Below are 15037 nucleotides of genomic sequence, written 5' to 3'. Positions count from 1 at the left end.
TTATTTAGTGTTTGACTGAATTTTAAAGTTTAGCATTTAACTTCTTTGATTCTCATTCTAATCCTGTAATAGGTAGAGAACCTATTTTTAGAGATTTTAGAGGTAAAATATGCCTCTTTAGAAAATAGTTCTGCTGGGTACTTTGGAAAAGGATTGAGATTTTGCTCATTTATAAAGAGAAAATTGGAAAAAAAAGAGTACTATTTCTGGTGTGGGAAATGTATGAAAAAATATTCTACTAACATGGTAAGTCAACCCTTCCTCTTATTTTAATGAAGTATAATTTATTTACAATATTATATTAGTTTCAGTTGTACAACAGAGTGGTTCGATATTTTTATAGATTATATGTCATTTAAAGTTATTATAAAATATTTGCTATATTCCCTGTGCTGTACAATCTATCCTTGTAGCTTATTTACTTTATACATAGTAGTTTGTACCTCTTAATCCCCTACCTCTGTCTTGCCCCTCCCCCCTTCCCTCTCTTCACTGGTAACCACTGGTTTGTTCTCTGAATCTGTGAGTTTGTTTAATTACATTCATTTATTTGTTTTATTTTTTAGATTCCACATAAAAGTAAAAACATACAATATTTGTCTTTGTATGACTTATTTCACTAAGCATGGTATCCTCCATGTTCATCTATGTTGTTGCAAATGGCAAAATTTCATTCAAATTTCATTTCATATTTCATTGTGTGTGTGTGTGTGTGTGTGTATAATATCTTCTTTATCCATTCATCAGATGGTGGACACTTAAGTTGCTTCCATATCTTGGCTATTGTAAATAATGCTGCTATGAACATTGGGCCAGTGGCCTCACCAGACAGGCCTGGGTTGGCAGTGTGAAATGGAGAGGTGTGTACAAAATCTCATGTATCATACAAAATCTAATGTATCTTTTCAAATTAGTGTCTTCACTTTCCTCAGGTACATACCCAGGAGTGGGATTGCTGGATAATATGGTAGTTCAGTTTCTAGTTCTTTTGTGTGTGGAACCTCCATACCATTTTCCATAGTGGCTGCACCAATTTACATCCCCACCAACAATGTAGGAGGGTTCTCTTTTCTTCACATCCTCACCAGCATTTGTTATTTGTGACTTTTTGATGATGGCTATTATGAGAGGTGTGAAGTGATATCTCACTGTGGTTTTGATCTGTATTTCTCTGATGATTAGCAAAGTTGATCATCTTTTCATGTGCCTGTTGGCCATCTGTATGTCTTCTTTGTAAAAAGGTCTCTTCGGGTCTTCTGCTCTTTTTTCGATTGGGTTGTTTTTTTGATAACAAGTTCTACAAGCCCTTTATATATGTTGAATATTAACCTCTTATCAGTCATATCATTTGCAAATATTTTCTCCCATTCAGTAAGTTGTATTTTTGTTTTGTCAGTGGTTTCCTTTGCTGTGCAAAAGCTTTTAAGTTTCATTAGGTCCCATTTCTTTATTTTTGCTTTCTTTTTTCTTTGCCTTAGGAGCCAGATCCAAAAAATTATTGCTACAATTTATGTCAAAGAGTGTTTTGCCTATGTTCTCTTGTAGGAATTTTGTGGTTTCTGTCTTACATTGAAGTGTTTAATCCATTTTGAGTTTATTTTAGTATATGGTATGAGGAAATTTTCTAATTTCATTGCTTTACATGTAGCTGTCCAGTTTTCCCAGTACCACTTATTGAAGAGGCTCTTTTCTCCATTGTATATTCTTGCCTCCTCTCTTGTAGATTAATTAGCCATAAGTATGTGGGCTTATTTCTGGGCTCTCTATTCTGTTCCATTGATCTATGTGTCTGTTTTTGTGCCAGTAGCTTGCTGTTTTGATTATTGTAGCTTTGTAGTATAGTCTGAAGTCTGGGATGGTGGTATCTCCAGCTTTGTCCTTTTTTCCTCAATATTGCTTTGGCTCTTCAGGATCTTTTGTGTTTTCACATAATTTTAGGATTATTTGTTCTAGTTTTGTGAAAAATGTCATAGATATTTTGGTAGAGATTGCATTAAATCCATAGATTGCTTTGGATAGTGTGGACATTTTAACAATATTAATTCTTCTAATCCACGAACATGGGCTATCTTTCCATTTATTTGTATCATCTTTAATTTCCTTCATTCAACAATGTTTTATAGTTTTCAAGGTATAGGTCTTTCACCTCCATGGTTAAGTTTATTCCTAGGTATTTTGTTCTTTTTGATGTGATTTTAAACACGATTGTTTCTTGCTTTCTCTTTCTGATAGTTCATTATTACTGTATAGAAAAGCAACAGATTTCTGTTTATTAATCTTGTATCATGCAACTTTACTGAATTCATTTATTAATTCTAATGGCTTTTTGGTGGAGACTTTAGAGTTTTCCATATATAGTATATTGTCATCTACAAACTGAGATAATTTTACTTCTTCCCTTCCAATTTGGATGCCTTTTATTTCTTTTTCTTGTCTGATTACTGTCACTAGGATTTCCAATACTATGTTAAATAGAAGTGGCAAGAGTGGGTATCCTTGTCTTGTTCCTGAATTTAGAGTAAAACCTTTCAGCTTTTCATCATTGCATATGATGTTAGCTGTGGGTTTGTCATAAATGACCTTTATTATGTTAAGATATGTTTCCTGCATATCCACATTTTTTGCTTTGTTTTGTTTTGTTTGCTTTTAATTTATTTTTTTTAATTGAAGTATAGTTGATTTACAATGTTGTGTTATTTTCAGGTGTAGATCAAACTGATTCACGTATGTTTGTGTGTGTGTGTGTGTGTTGTATACATATATATAGATTTTTTCGGATTCTTTTCCCATATAGGTTATTACAAAATATTGATAGTTCCCTGTGCTATAAAGTTTTTATCATGAGTGTATGTTGAATTTTGTCAAATGCTTTTTCTGCATCTATTGAGGTGATCATGTGATTTTTGTCCTTCCTTTTGTTAATGTGGTGTATCACACTGATTAATTTGTGAATATTGAGCCATTGTTGCATTCCTGGCATAAATTCCACTTGATCATTGGTGTATGATCCTTTTTATATATTGTTGAATTAGGTTTGCTACTATTTTGTTGAGGATTTTTGCATGTATATTCATCAGAGATATTGACCTGTAATTCTCTTTTTTTTGTAGTGTCTTTTTCTGGCTTTGGTATCAGGGTAGTTTTGGCCTCCTGGAATGAATTTGGGAGTGTTCCCTCCTCTTCAATTTTTTGGAATAGTTTGAGAAGGATAGGTATTAGCACTTTGTTGTATGTTTGGTAGAATTCCCCCATGAACCTAATCAGTTCTGACATTTGTTTGCTGGGAGCTTTTTGATTACTAATTCAATTTTACTACTAGTGACCACTCTGTTCAGACTGTATATTTTTTTCTGATTCTGTCTTGGAAGATTGTATGTTTCTAGAAATTTATCCATTTCTTCTATGTTGTCTAATTTGTTGACATATAACTGGGTTTTTTCTTTAATTTTTATAGGAGTATAGTTGATTTACAATGTTGTGTTACTTTCTTCTGTACAGCAAAGTGAATCAGTTATACATATACATATATCCACTCTTTTTTTAGATTCTTTTTCCATTTCAGAGTATTGAGTAGAGTTCCCTGTGTGATATAGTAGGTATTTATTAGTTATCTATTTTATATATAGTGGTATGTATGACATGTAACTATTGATTGTAGAATCTTATGATGTTTTGTATCTCTGTGATATCAGTTGTAATTTCTCTTTTTTCATTTATACCCCTTCCTCTTCTACCAGAACATTTATGAAATGCTTTTCCTTATGTTTTAACAAAGTGTGTTGATTGGCCTTTTTTAAAAAGCCAAAATGGAGATCCTGGTGGCAGAGCAGGTAATGATTAATAAATTCCAGGATTGTAAACTCAAAAGGAAAGAAATGTCCATTTAACTAATCTTCACACATCCTGTTACACTATTGCCAAGAACTCTAGAAGAGGTTTGGGCAGTATTTTAGGGCTAAAGTATATTATATAGCACCCATTGCATAGACAAATATATTTATGCTTTTGTCTGCACTTCCAGTTTTATATTTAGCAATTAAGAATCTTGATATTTATCAAAACTTCTAAGAATTTGAAACTAGGTTCTTGGTGGAGGATTGGAGGTGCTTAGATTTCAAACAGCTCATGAAATGTAACATCCTGTTCAATAACTATGAATGTATTGATAAAGGAAAAGTCTGGTACATTAATGACCAGTTCTTAGTCCTTTGTAAGAAGGGAGAGAACATAGGAATATCTCAAACAAGATGGCTAGTTCTCATGTATTAGAAATGCCCAAGGTGAAGTAAGAGGAACTGGATTTACCTACCAATTGAAATAACTGAAAGAAAAAAAAAAATATATATATATGAAATGGAACAACAATTGTCAGGACACTGGACTTCAGGAAATAAAATGATCCCTGAGGGATGAGAAACCAATGAGATGAACCCTGTGATTTCTCCTGCTTACTGCCAAGAGAGAGTTTCCGGGCCATGGTTCAGGAAGGGGAATTCAGGTGGAACCCAGCACACTCCTTGAGATGAGGAAACAGAGCTGAGAGTCCAGGAAGACCAAGGTGGTAAGAATTCACAGGACAGAACACCAGAGAGGAGAGAGCTGTGCAGAGAGAAACACCCAGAGCTCTGAAGAGGATGCCTCTTCATCATTCATCAGAGTGCTGATAGCATGAGCATTGAGGAAATGACCCGAGCATGGGGGAACATTCTTCTGAAAGGATTAGAGGATAATACCCATTGCTCACAGGGCCAGGGATAGTGCCTGTTACCACCAGAGAGACTGGAAAAACTCATAATTCATAGAGTACTGGGAAGAAAATTCAGGAAGATCTTGCTTCAGTAGTGCGGAATAAATAGCCTTAAATTAAGTAACACTCTGGACATACCTAACAAATCATAACAGCAAGTCCCAAAAAGATCAAACCATTTTCATGTAACTTGACTGCCTCCCAAAACAAATCATATGGATATTTATAAGAATATAAAACTATCCCATATCCAACAAGGCAAATTTCATAATGTCTGGCATAAAAAGCAGAAAGAACCCATCATCAAAAAAGTACAATCACTGAAAACCAAATCAGAACTGACAAAGATGTTAGAATTAACAAAGAAATTAAAACAGTTATTGTAACTATACTCCATATGTTAAAAAGTTGAGACATGGAAAATGTAAAAAAAAAAAATTAAGTAGAATTTGTAGAGATGAAAGCTGCAGTGCCTAGGATGAACAGTACACTGGATGGGATTAATGGGAAATTAGATTTGGTAAAAGAAAAGACTAGTGACCTTGAAGATATAGCCATAGAAATTATCCAAAATAAAACTCAAGGAGAATAAAGACTTAAAAAAAAAAAAAGACCCTCAGTGGGTTTCAATACCTCTCTCAATAACTGACAAAAGAATAGACAGAAAATCAGCAGGAATATCGTAGGCCTGAACAACAGCATCAGTTAATTTGACCTAATTGATATTAATAGAACACTGTACACAAAATAGCAAATACACATTCTTTTCAAGTACATGTGAAACATTTACCAAGATAGATCATACTGTAGACCATAAAACAATTCTCAAAATTTGAAAGGTTTCAAATCATTCCAAATATATCCTCTGACCAAAACAGAATTAAGTTGAAATCAATAGTAAGAAGATCTTTGAAAAATCCCCAAGTATTTGGAAACTAAATAAAGCACTTCTAAATAATCCATGGTCAAAGAAAAAAACCAAAGGGGAAATTAGCAAGTATTTTGAAATGAATGAAAATAAAATCACAATATACTAGAATTTGTAAGATTCCTCTAAAGCAGTACTTAGGATGTCATTCATAGCATTAAATGCCTATACTGATAAAGAAGAAAGGTTTCAAATCAATGACCTCAACTTTCATCTTAAGAAATTAGAAAAAGAAGAACAAGTTAAACCTAAGGTAAGGAGAAGAAAGGAAGTAATAAAATTAAAGCAGAACTCAATGAAATAGAAAAGAGAAAATCAATAAAACCAGAAGTGTTTTTTTGATAAGATCAATTAAATTGATAAACCCATAGTCAAACTCACCAGTAAAAAAGAGAAAACACAAATTACCGATATCAGGAATGAGAGAGGAGAAATATTCTACAGATATTAAAAGGACAATCAGGGAATATTATAAACAGTTTTTGCCTATAAGTTAGACATTTTAGGTGGAATAGGCAAATTAGTTGCAATGCATGAATTACCAAGCCTCACTCAAGGAGAAGTAACCTAAATATTCCTAAACCTATTAAAGAAATTGAATTTGTAGTTCAAAACTTTCCATAAAGAAAACTCCAAGCCCAGATGACTTCACTGGTGGCTTCAAAAAAACATTTAAGGAAGAAATAATACGAATTCTGCATAAACTCTTCCAGAATATTAAATAGGAAGGAATGCTTCCAAACTCATTCTTTGAGGCCAAAACCAGACAAATACATTACAAGAAAAGGAACCTACAGACCAACATTCCTTGAGAACATAAATGCAGAAATTCTAAACAAAATGTTAGCAAATCAAATCCAACAATATTAGCTTGATGTGGCAATCATTATACAAGGTATACTTATATCAAAACATTGTACACTTTGTTATTAATTATTTTATTCAATTTTAAAAATTTTTTATTGGAATATAGTTGATTCACAATGTTGTGTTAGCTTCAGGTGTACATCAAAGTAATTCAGTTATACATACATATATATGTATATCTATATATTCTTTTAAAAATCCTTTTCTAGTATAGGTTATTACAAGATATTGAGTATAGTTCCCTGTGCTCTACAGTAGGCCTTGTTGTTTATCTATTTTACATATAGTAGTGTGTATATGTTAATCCCAAACTCCTAATTTATCCCTCCCCCCTCCCTTTCCCCTTTGGTAACCATAAGTTTCTTTTCTGTGTCTGTGAGTCTATTTCTGTTTTTGTAAATAAGTTCATTTGTATCATTTTTTTAGATTCCACATATAAGCAATATCATATGATGTTTGTCTTTGTCTGACTTACTTCACTAAGTATGATCATCTCTAGATCCATCCATGTTGCTGCAAGTGGCATTATTTTATTCTTTTTTCATGGCTGATTACTGTTCTATTGTGTATATATAACATATCTTCTTTATCCATCCGTCAGTGGACACTTAGTTTGCTTCCATGTCTTGGTTACTGTAAATAGTGCCGCTATGAACATTGGGGTGCATGTATCCTTTTAAATTATAGTTTTCTCCAGATATATGCCCAGGAGTAGGATCACTGGATCATATGGTATTTCTATGTTTAGTTTTTTAAAGAACTTCCATACTGTTCTCCATAATGGCTGCACCCATTTACATTCCCACTGACAATGTGGGAGGGTTCCTTTTTCTCCACACCCTCTCTAGCATTTCTTATTTGTATACTTTTTGAAGAACGTTGTACACTTTAAATATATAAAAATTTTATTTGTCAGAAGAAAATCCTACAATAGGTAAAAAAAGATAATGTGGAGTTGACCCCAGGAATGCAGAGATCATTGAGCATTCAGAAGTCATCTGATAGTATTTGCCTTGTTAATAACATTATCCGTGGTGTTGTTTTTCTGCTTTCTATTTCAATATTAAACTTTTGCGGCATTTATACTGGTTAATCAATTCATTTGTGAGTGTGGTTGCTGTGAGGATTAAATAAAGTAATAGATGCAAAGCATGAATAATGGGCCAAGCACAATTGGACAGTAATAAGTTTTTGCCAGTTAGGAATCTACTTCTTGCTTGATTAGGTTCACAAACATACTTCTTTCATAGAAAAAAATGAACATTGACCATGTCCTCCTGTCTTTCTGAGCTGGCATTTCCTGTTGTGACCTCACCAACCAGCCATCATCCCTATGATTGTAGACATGGCTTCATGACCCTTTGGAGCAGAGCCACTTGAAGTGCTGGCCTCCAGCAAGATAAGAAGGTAGCATCAGAGTGTAACTGGGGCACTGTTTCCTTCCTTGAGAAGGTCTTGATACAAAAAATAAATAAATAAAATAAAATCAGATGAAATAATTTGTGTGCTTAGTGATGTAGTTGACTTATATCATGGTGCAAGTTTCTTATCTTGTCATGGGCCAATAAGCTGTTTGAGGACTGGTACTTTGAGTACCAAGGTCTTAAAGTATGTCATGTCTTACACAGAATTTGGATTCTAAAGTCAGCATTTATACTACTTCTCATGACATCATACTATGGTGCGTATTTTAAGCATGTATATAAAGATGTCATCAATAAATGTGACTTTGACATATTTACTTCTCTCTTGGGGTCATTACATATAATGAAATCTCATGCAGTATGTACTCCAAATTTTGTAACCATGTGGCGTGCACTAAAAATCACTGTATGTTTTTCACCTTGCATACGAAAATAGCTGGAGGATCCATCAATCCTTTGACAAAGATCAGAGATGGGGTAGCAAATAGGTTTCTTCACATGTGAGAATACCTGTCAAGTGGTAATGGCTCTCCGCATACTGTGTAGAGATGTACTTAGAGAATGCATCTGGGAACAAGTACTGATATTGATTAGTAACGTATGCCATGGGTGTGAGAATGAAGTATGACAACACCTCATGCTGTGTATTGCCATTCTTGGCTAGGAGTTTCAAGATTTCCCTTCTACTAAAAGTAGTGACTTGAGTTATTCTATTGCAGGACAGGAAAGCCATGGCAGAAAAGAAGAACCAGGTCTTACTTATGAACTCAGAGATGCCTCTCTTCAAGAATATTACATGGATGTGGCTTTTCTCATAGATGCTTCCCAAAGAATAGGAAATGATGAGTTTAAGGAAGTGAAGGCTTTTATAACCTCAGTGCTTGATTACTTTCACTTGGCCCCAGATCCACTGATCTCCACCTTGGGAGACAGAGTGGCAGTCCTGACCTACTCTCCTCCAGGCTATATGCCCAACACAGAAGAAAGCCCCATCTACCTAGAATTTGATTTGGTTACTTATAACAATATACACCAAATGAAACGTCATCTCCAAGACTCCCTTCAACAGCTCAATGGAGATGTTTTTATTGGCCATGCCCTACAGTGGACAATTGACAATGTCTTTGTAGGAACCCCCAACCTGAGGAAAAACAGAGTTATCTTTGTTATATCTGCTGGTGAAACCAACCCTTTAGACAGGGGAGTCTTAAGAAATGTATCTCTGAGAGCCAAGTGTCAGGGCTATTCCATATTTGTGTTTTCCTTCGGTCCTCTACACAATGACAAGGAATTAGAAGATTTAGCCAGCCACCCACTGGATCATCACTTAGTCCAGCTTGGCCGAACCCACAAGCCAGATTTGAACTATATCGTCAAATTTGTCAAGCCATTTGTTCATTCAATCAGACGTAAGTCATTAAAGTTTTTCTCTTCTGTTGCTTTTCCAATAGATACCTCTTTGCACAATCCACCAGTTGACTTAGTAACATGATTCTCACTTCAGTCAAGAGTGGTGGAGTCTAGGTGTCAGTAGGAGGCAATGAGAAAACCACAGAGAAAATCCCAGGTCCTAGTGACCTTGAGCTCTGCTGTCCCACTGTCAGGGTCTTTGCCAGAAAGTGAAAAGTGTCTTTTAACTCTAATCTGTGTTTACTATGTGCCAAGTTTTTTAAAGGATTGTATCATTTAATCCTCAGGACAGCCCTCTAAGGAAAGTAGTAGTATCCCCATTTTACAAGTGAGAAAACTGAGGTTCACAGACATTAAATCAACTGCTCAAAATCTGACAGTTAATAGTTGGCAAATTCTAGACTCAATCTTATGCATTCTGACCCCAGAGCTGTGCTCTTATCCATTAAATGATACATCAATTACTAAAGCTTTAATAAAGTATTACAGTGGTATCACTGTAATAAATAATACCCCACTGCCACCACCCTCCACCCACTCCAAGGACTTCTGTTTCATCTTGTCACTGTAAATCAACTTTGCTTCTGACTTGAATTCTTAAGAGCCATGGGGACAAATCTCTTCTAGAGCCTCTGTCTCAGACAGCTGGCTCAGGGACAGCCAGGCAAGGGGTTTAAGGGAGTCTTTTCACAGTAGGCTTTTGAGAGAGGCTTCCCAGTCTCTGTCCATGTGCTGTAATTCCAGACATGATTATAGTAGCAAACCTAAGAGCTTGTAGCATCAAGCAAGTGCGGGCCTGTGCCGGGAATTAGGAGTGTGACAGAGGCCACCCTGAATGGTTGTCTGTAGCTCCTGCAAGTTTAATGGGGAATCAGAGAGATGCAGATTTTCTGGCACTCATAAAGCCCAGGGCTCATGGAACCGTCAGCATCTTGGCACTCAGGATTTACATTTAGTGGCAAGCTTTTCACTTGCAAAAAAATGAAGCCTTCTTCCAAACTCAAGATAAATAGGGCAGCCAATTTCAATAGTTAATACTGTCTTCTAGAAATATCTTCCTTTTAGAGTGAGAGAGCCAGATGTCATAAGGGATTAAGAGATATCTTTGAATTATATTGCAAGCCTGTGACACACAGAGCATGAAAATTTTTGACTCAATCACTGCTATATCTCACTGACTTTGCCAACAAGGTATTGCAAAGTCAGAAGGTTCATATTTTGCTGAGTCCCTTATAAAATTAACTTGCTCTTGGAAACACCTCCAACCACAGGAAAAGATGAACTGACTTTGGGTGATAGAATGTGAAAGGGTAATATTTAGACTAACCACCCACTCTCTCTCCAGGTGCCATCAACAAATATCCCCCTGCAGATATGAGACCCAAATGTGTTAACATCACCTCTCCCAACCCAGAGAATGGTGGCACAGAAAACATTGTATTGTGAGTTGACAAATTCACAATTTGGGTAATACTACCACTGGAAACAGTCCTTAAGAAAATAATTTGAAAGAAATGGCATTTTAGTTTTCAGGATGCAAGTTTGGTTGTGGGGTGTATGGGTGTGTGTGTGGGGAGGGTGTTTTAAATGTTCCTGATTTGTGACAACATCACAGATCTGGTGTCAATAGTACATAGAATATGATCCATATTCGAAAGAACCAAGTTTCCAATTTTGTAGCTTTTATGAAAAAAGAGACCCCTATTAATGCCTTATTAGTAACTATATACTATCATTCAAATATTGGGTACTGTTAAAACAGAAAACATATAATATCAAAGGTTAGATGTAATAGCTTTAGAGCAGAAGAAAAAGATGAAAAAGAAAAACTCACAAAGCAGCAACAAAAATGTTTGCTGTTTCAAAAACAGAACCCATATGGAGACTGGCAGGAAGAATTCGTTTAAGTTTGATTTCGCAAAGTCCAACCCTAAGTTCTCAGTAAATATTCAGTGATGAAAATAATACTGGTTTGGAGTCCTAAACCATGGGCACAAATGTCTAATTTCCCTTTGGAATTAAAAAGTTGCCCCTTAGTCAAATTTCATCCACAAACTGCATTTGGACTATTCCAATAACATGCATAAAATTGATTTCTGTTATATTATCTGTCTGTATCTACACTGAATACTGAAAGGGACTTGGTTAACATATTTTTCATCGTTTTTCTCTGTCACTTCAGCCTTCTTCCTGAGGTATATGAAATAGAGATGGAGAACATCTCCATCTCTATTTGGATGAGCCCAAATAGAGGGCTCGCCCAGTGAGCCTTTGGGTGAATTAGATTCCCAGCAGCAGCATTTCTTTGAATTAGGGAACAGTCAGAGTAACAGTTCTGGGACCACCACTGATTTGATCCAGAGGTTATACATGCTCTTTTCAACTTTTCTGATGATGAAAGACAGGGAAGAGGCACATTCAGAAGAAATTACAGCTCCAGCAAATGTCAGACAAGATGAAAAATGTAACCTGAGTGCTTTAGAGTTGACAGCTCTGAAATACCCTTGTTTGTTTGGATTTTCCCTGGTAGAAGATGAGCAATGAGAACTCATGGAGACGAATAGAGATTGTAGAATAGAGGGGCTTATTAACTAGGGCTACAAGGGGCCCCAAAACAAGGGGGCAAGGGAGATAAAACTCTAGGAGGGCAAAAAAAGAAGCCACTGGCCTTGACAAAACCAGAACTAGATATAAATGCCTGGGGTGGGCCAAGGAATAGAAACGTAAGAGGGAGAAGAGTAAGGACCACAGGTTCTGGGGGAGCAGGAGGAACCCTGCATTCTTGTGGAGATGGGATAGGAAATGAACTGAGCGGCAGGCCTCCAGAATTTGAAGACTCAGGGTCTGCTTTCTCCCTTGATGACCAGGGCTTTCCTTGTCTGAGATCTAGGCTCCTGGCCGAGCCCCAGCACAGTGGAACCTGGAGAGGACAAGGCTTCTATGGTTCTGAGATCTCTGTGTGTGCTTATTAGGCTGTGTGGGGAAGTGGCCGTGGACGTATAGATAAAGAGAAAATAGGAGATGGAGAAGAGGCAGGCATAGTCAGTTCGAGGGCAGCTGTTCACAGTCTCTGCTATGTATCAAAATCATGGGAGAAGTTATTTTAAAATAAATATTCCTGGGTGTCTACTAACACTGAAAATGTGCATATCCTATGACCCAACAATGTTACCCCAATGTATATATCCCAATGTATATAACAGAAAAATATGTATTCGCTAAGGGTCAGGTACTAGAATGTTCATAACAGAACTATTTGTAGTGGCCTTAAAGTGGGAACAAAAATGCCCACTGCACATATGATAAATGTTGGTATAATTATGCAATAAAACACTATATATGTATGCAGTATGTATGTAAAATATTATATATGTATGTATACTCCATATATATATACATATATATAGTGTATCTTATGTTATATATGGTATATCCTATAGTAATATAATATAATAATATTATATTAATAATATAATAATCCTTTTGATTCTACTAAGCTTATCATTTTCAGCCAAAAACTACCTTGAAATATCTAACAGAACTGATTCAATCAGGATTTATAGTAGTGTTTTCCAAACTTGTATGCACATTAGAATCACCTGTGCAGCTTCTAAAAAAATATGGATGCCTGTGTCTCAACCCCAGATAATGTGATTTAATTGATGTGGAGTGTTGGGTGGACTATGGAATTGTCAGCAAATATCCAGCTGATTATAATGTATAGACACGTTTGAGAAATGCAGATTTATAAGGCTCCTTCCTGTGCTTACACTGTTAATTATATCCCCTGCTATGGACTAGATTGTGTGCCCCAAATTCATATGTTGAAGCCCTAACATCCCCCCACGCCCCGCCATATGGCTGTGTTGGAGGTAGGGCCTTTAAGGAGGTGATAAAGGCTAAGTGAAGTCATAGGGGTGGAGGCCTGGTCTGATGGAAGTGGTGTAATTATAAGAGGAAGAGATACCAGGACTCTCCAGCATGTGAGAACACAAAAAGGAGGTGGCTGTCTGCAAGCCAGGAAGAGAGCTCTCACCATGAACCAAATTGGCTGGTTCCCTCATCTCAGACTTCCCAGCCTCCGGAACTGTGAGAAAATAAATTACTGCTGTTCAAACCAGTCTATGGTATATGTTATGGCAATCTGAGCTAAGACATTCTCTCTTACACCCACCCACTCTGCCTCTGATTTACCCCGAGTCCTTCCTCCCAGGGTTGGGAAAGCACACTGAATCAGGAGTTGCTAGACCAGGGACATGTCCAAGTACAGCACTAAAACTCTCTAAGCTTCAGTTTCTCCATCTGCATAGGAAGGCTATTAATTCCTGTCTCCTGCTTTTGGAGTGGAACCAATGAGGTCATGTTTATGAGATTGCCGTATAAACGTGGAGCTCTGTGCCTGGATGAACTACATCAGTACCTGCCACTTTCCCCTACTCAACTCAACTTTCCCTTATTCCCTTCTACCCCCCTACTTGATTTCTCACTTGTGTCCCTTCCTCAGTGTCACCTTCCCAGTGCATCCTCTCCCCCATCCAGTCACCAGTCACTTGACCTCACTCCAATTTCCTCCTATCAGAGTTGTCCTTTATAATAGATACGTTGGCAACAAATTCTCTTAGTTTTCCTTTATCTGGAAATGTATTTATTTTGTCTTGACTCTGGACAGCTATTTTCATTGGGTATAAAATTCTGTGTTCACAGTTCTTTTCACTCAGCACTTTAAAGAAAAATGGTGTTCTACTGTTATTTGGCTTCCATGGCTTCTGATAAGAAATCTACAGACATTTCAATAATTGTTCCTTTCTTTTGTAACATGTACTTTTTCTCTAGCTGCTTCCAGATTGTTTCTTTATCTTTTGTTTTCAGCAGTTTGATTATGATATGTCTGAGTGGGTTTTTCTTTGAGCTTTTAAAATCTGTAATATTATGTCTTTTACCAATTTGGGAAGTTTTGGCCATTATTTCCTCAATTTTTTTTTCTGAATGAATCTCTTTCTACTTTCCTTCTAGAATCCCAGTGAAACAAATGCTGGACCCTTTTGATATTGTTCATTAAGTCTCCAAGGCTCTGTTCATTGTTTTCAATTTCCTTTGTCTCTTCAGATCATGTAATTAATCTACCCGGAAATTCACTGACTCTTTCCTCTGTCATCCTCACTCTGCTACTGAGTTCATCCAGGGAATTTAAAAAATTTCAGATACTGTAATTTTTACTTCTAAAACTTCTTTTTGGTTCTTTTTTGTAATCTCTATGTCACTGCTGAGAATATCCTTCTGTTCAAGTTGTTTCCCTTTATCTCATGGAACACAGTTATAATAGCTTCTTTAATGTCTTTGTCTGATAATTGCAAGATCTGAGTCAATTAGAAAGTTGGCCTCCATTGTCTTATCCTTTGAATACCATTCACATCTACTTGTTCTCTGTTATGTTACATAATTTTGGATTGTATCTTGAAAAAAAATTTTTTTTACGTTGAAGCATCTTGGTTTTTAAAACAGACATATAGTTTTTATTGAAGTATAGTTGATTTACAATGTGTTAATTTCAGGTGTACATCACAATGATTCAGTTATATATACATACATAAATATACATATATGCATATATGTATATAAATATATTCTTTTTCAGATTTTTTCCCTTATAAGTTATTACAA

The 15037-nt window shown here is 36.0% G+C and overlaps 1 protein-coding gene across 1 annotated transcript in view; it reads left to right on the top strand.

Annotated features, from left to right (window-relative positions):
* Positions 1–12808, top strand: part of COL6A5 (collagen type VI alpha 5 chain) — a 117346-nt gene extending 104538 nt beyond the window's left edge. Inside the window, exons 38-41 of the mRNA XM_089911160.1 lie at positions 8686–9375; positions 10722–10818; positions 11559–11594; positions 11638–12808. Coding sequence (XP_089767286.1) covers positions 8686–9375; positions 10722–10818; positions 11559–11594; positions 11638–11920 — 1106 coding nt within the window. The 3' untranslated portion in view covers positions 11921–12808. The remainder of the gene's footprint in view (positions 1–8685; positions 9376–10721; positions 10819–11558; positions 11595–11637) is intronic.
* The last annotated feature ends 2229 nt before the right edge of the window (positions 12809–15037 follow it).

Source organism: Delphinapterus leucas, chromosome 4, assembly GCF_059928025.1.
Source record: "Delphinapterus leucas isolate spDelLeu-1000000601 "Yukka" chromosome 4, BTC_Dleu_Yukka2, whole genome shotgun sequence".
Classification (NCBI taxonomy): Eukaryota; Metazoa; Chordata; class Mammalia; order Artiodactyla; family Monodontidae; genus Delphinapterus; species Delphinapterus leucas.
The sequence above is the reverse complement of the archived record's forward strand: the minus strand, read 5'-3'. Positions and strand labels throughout refer to the sequence as shown.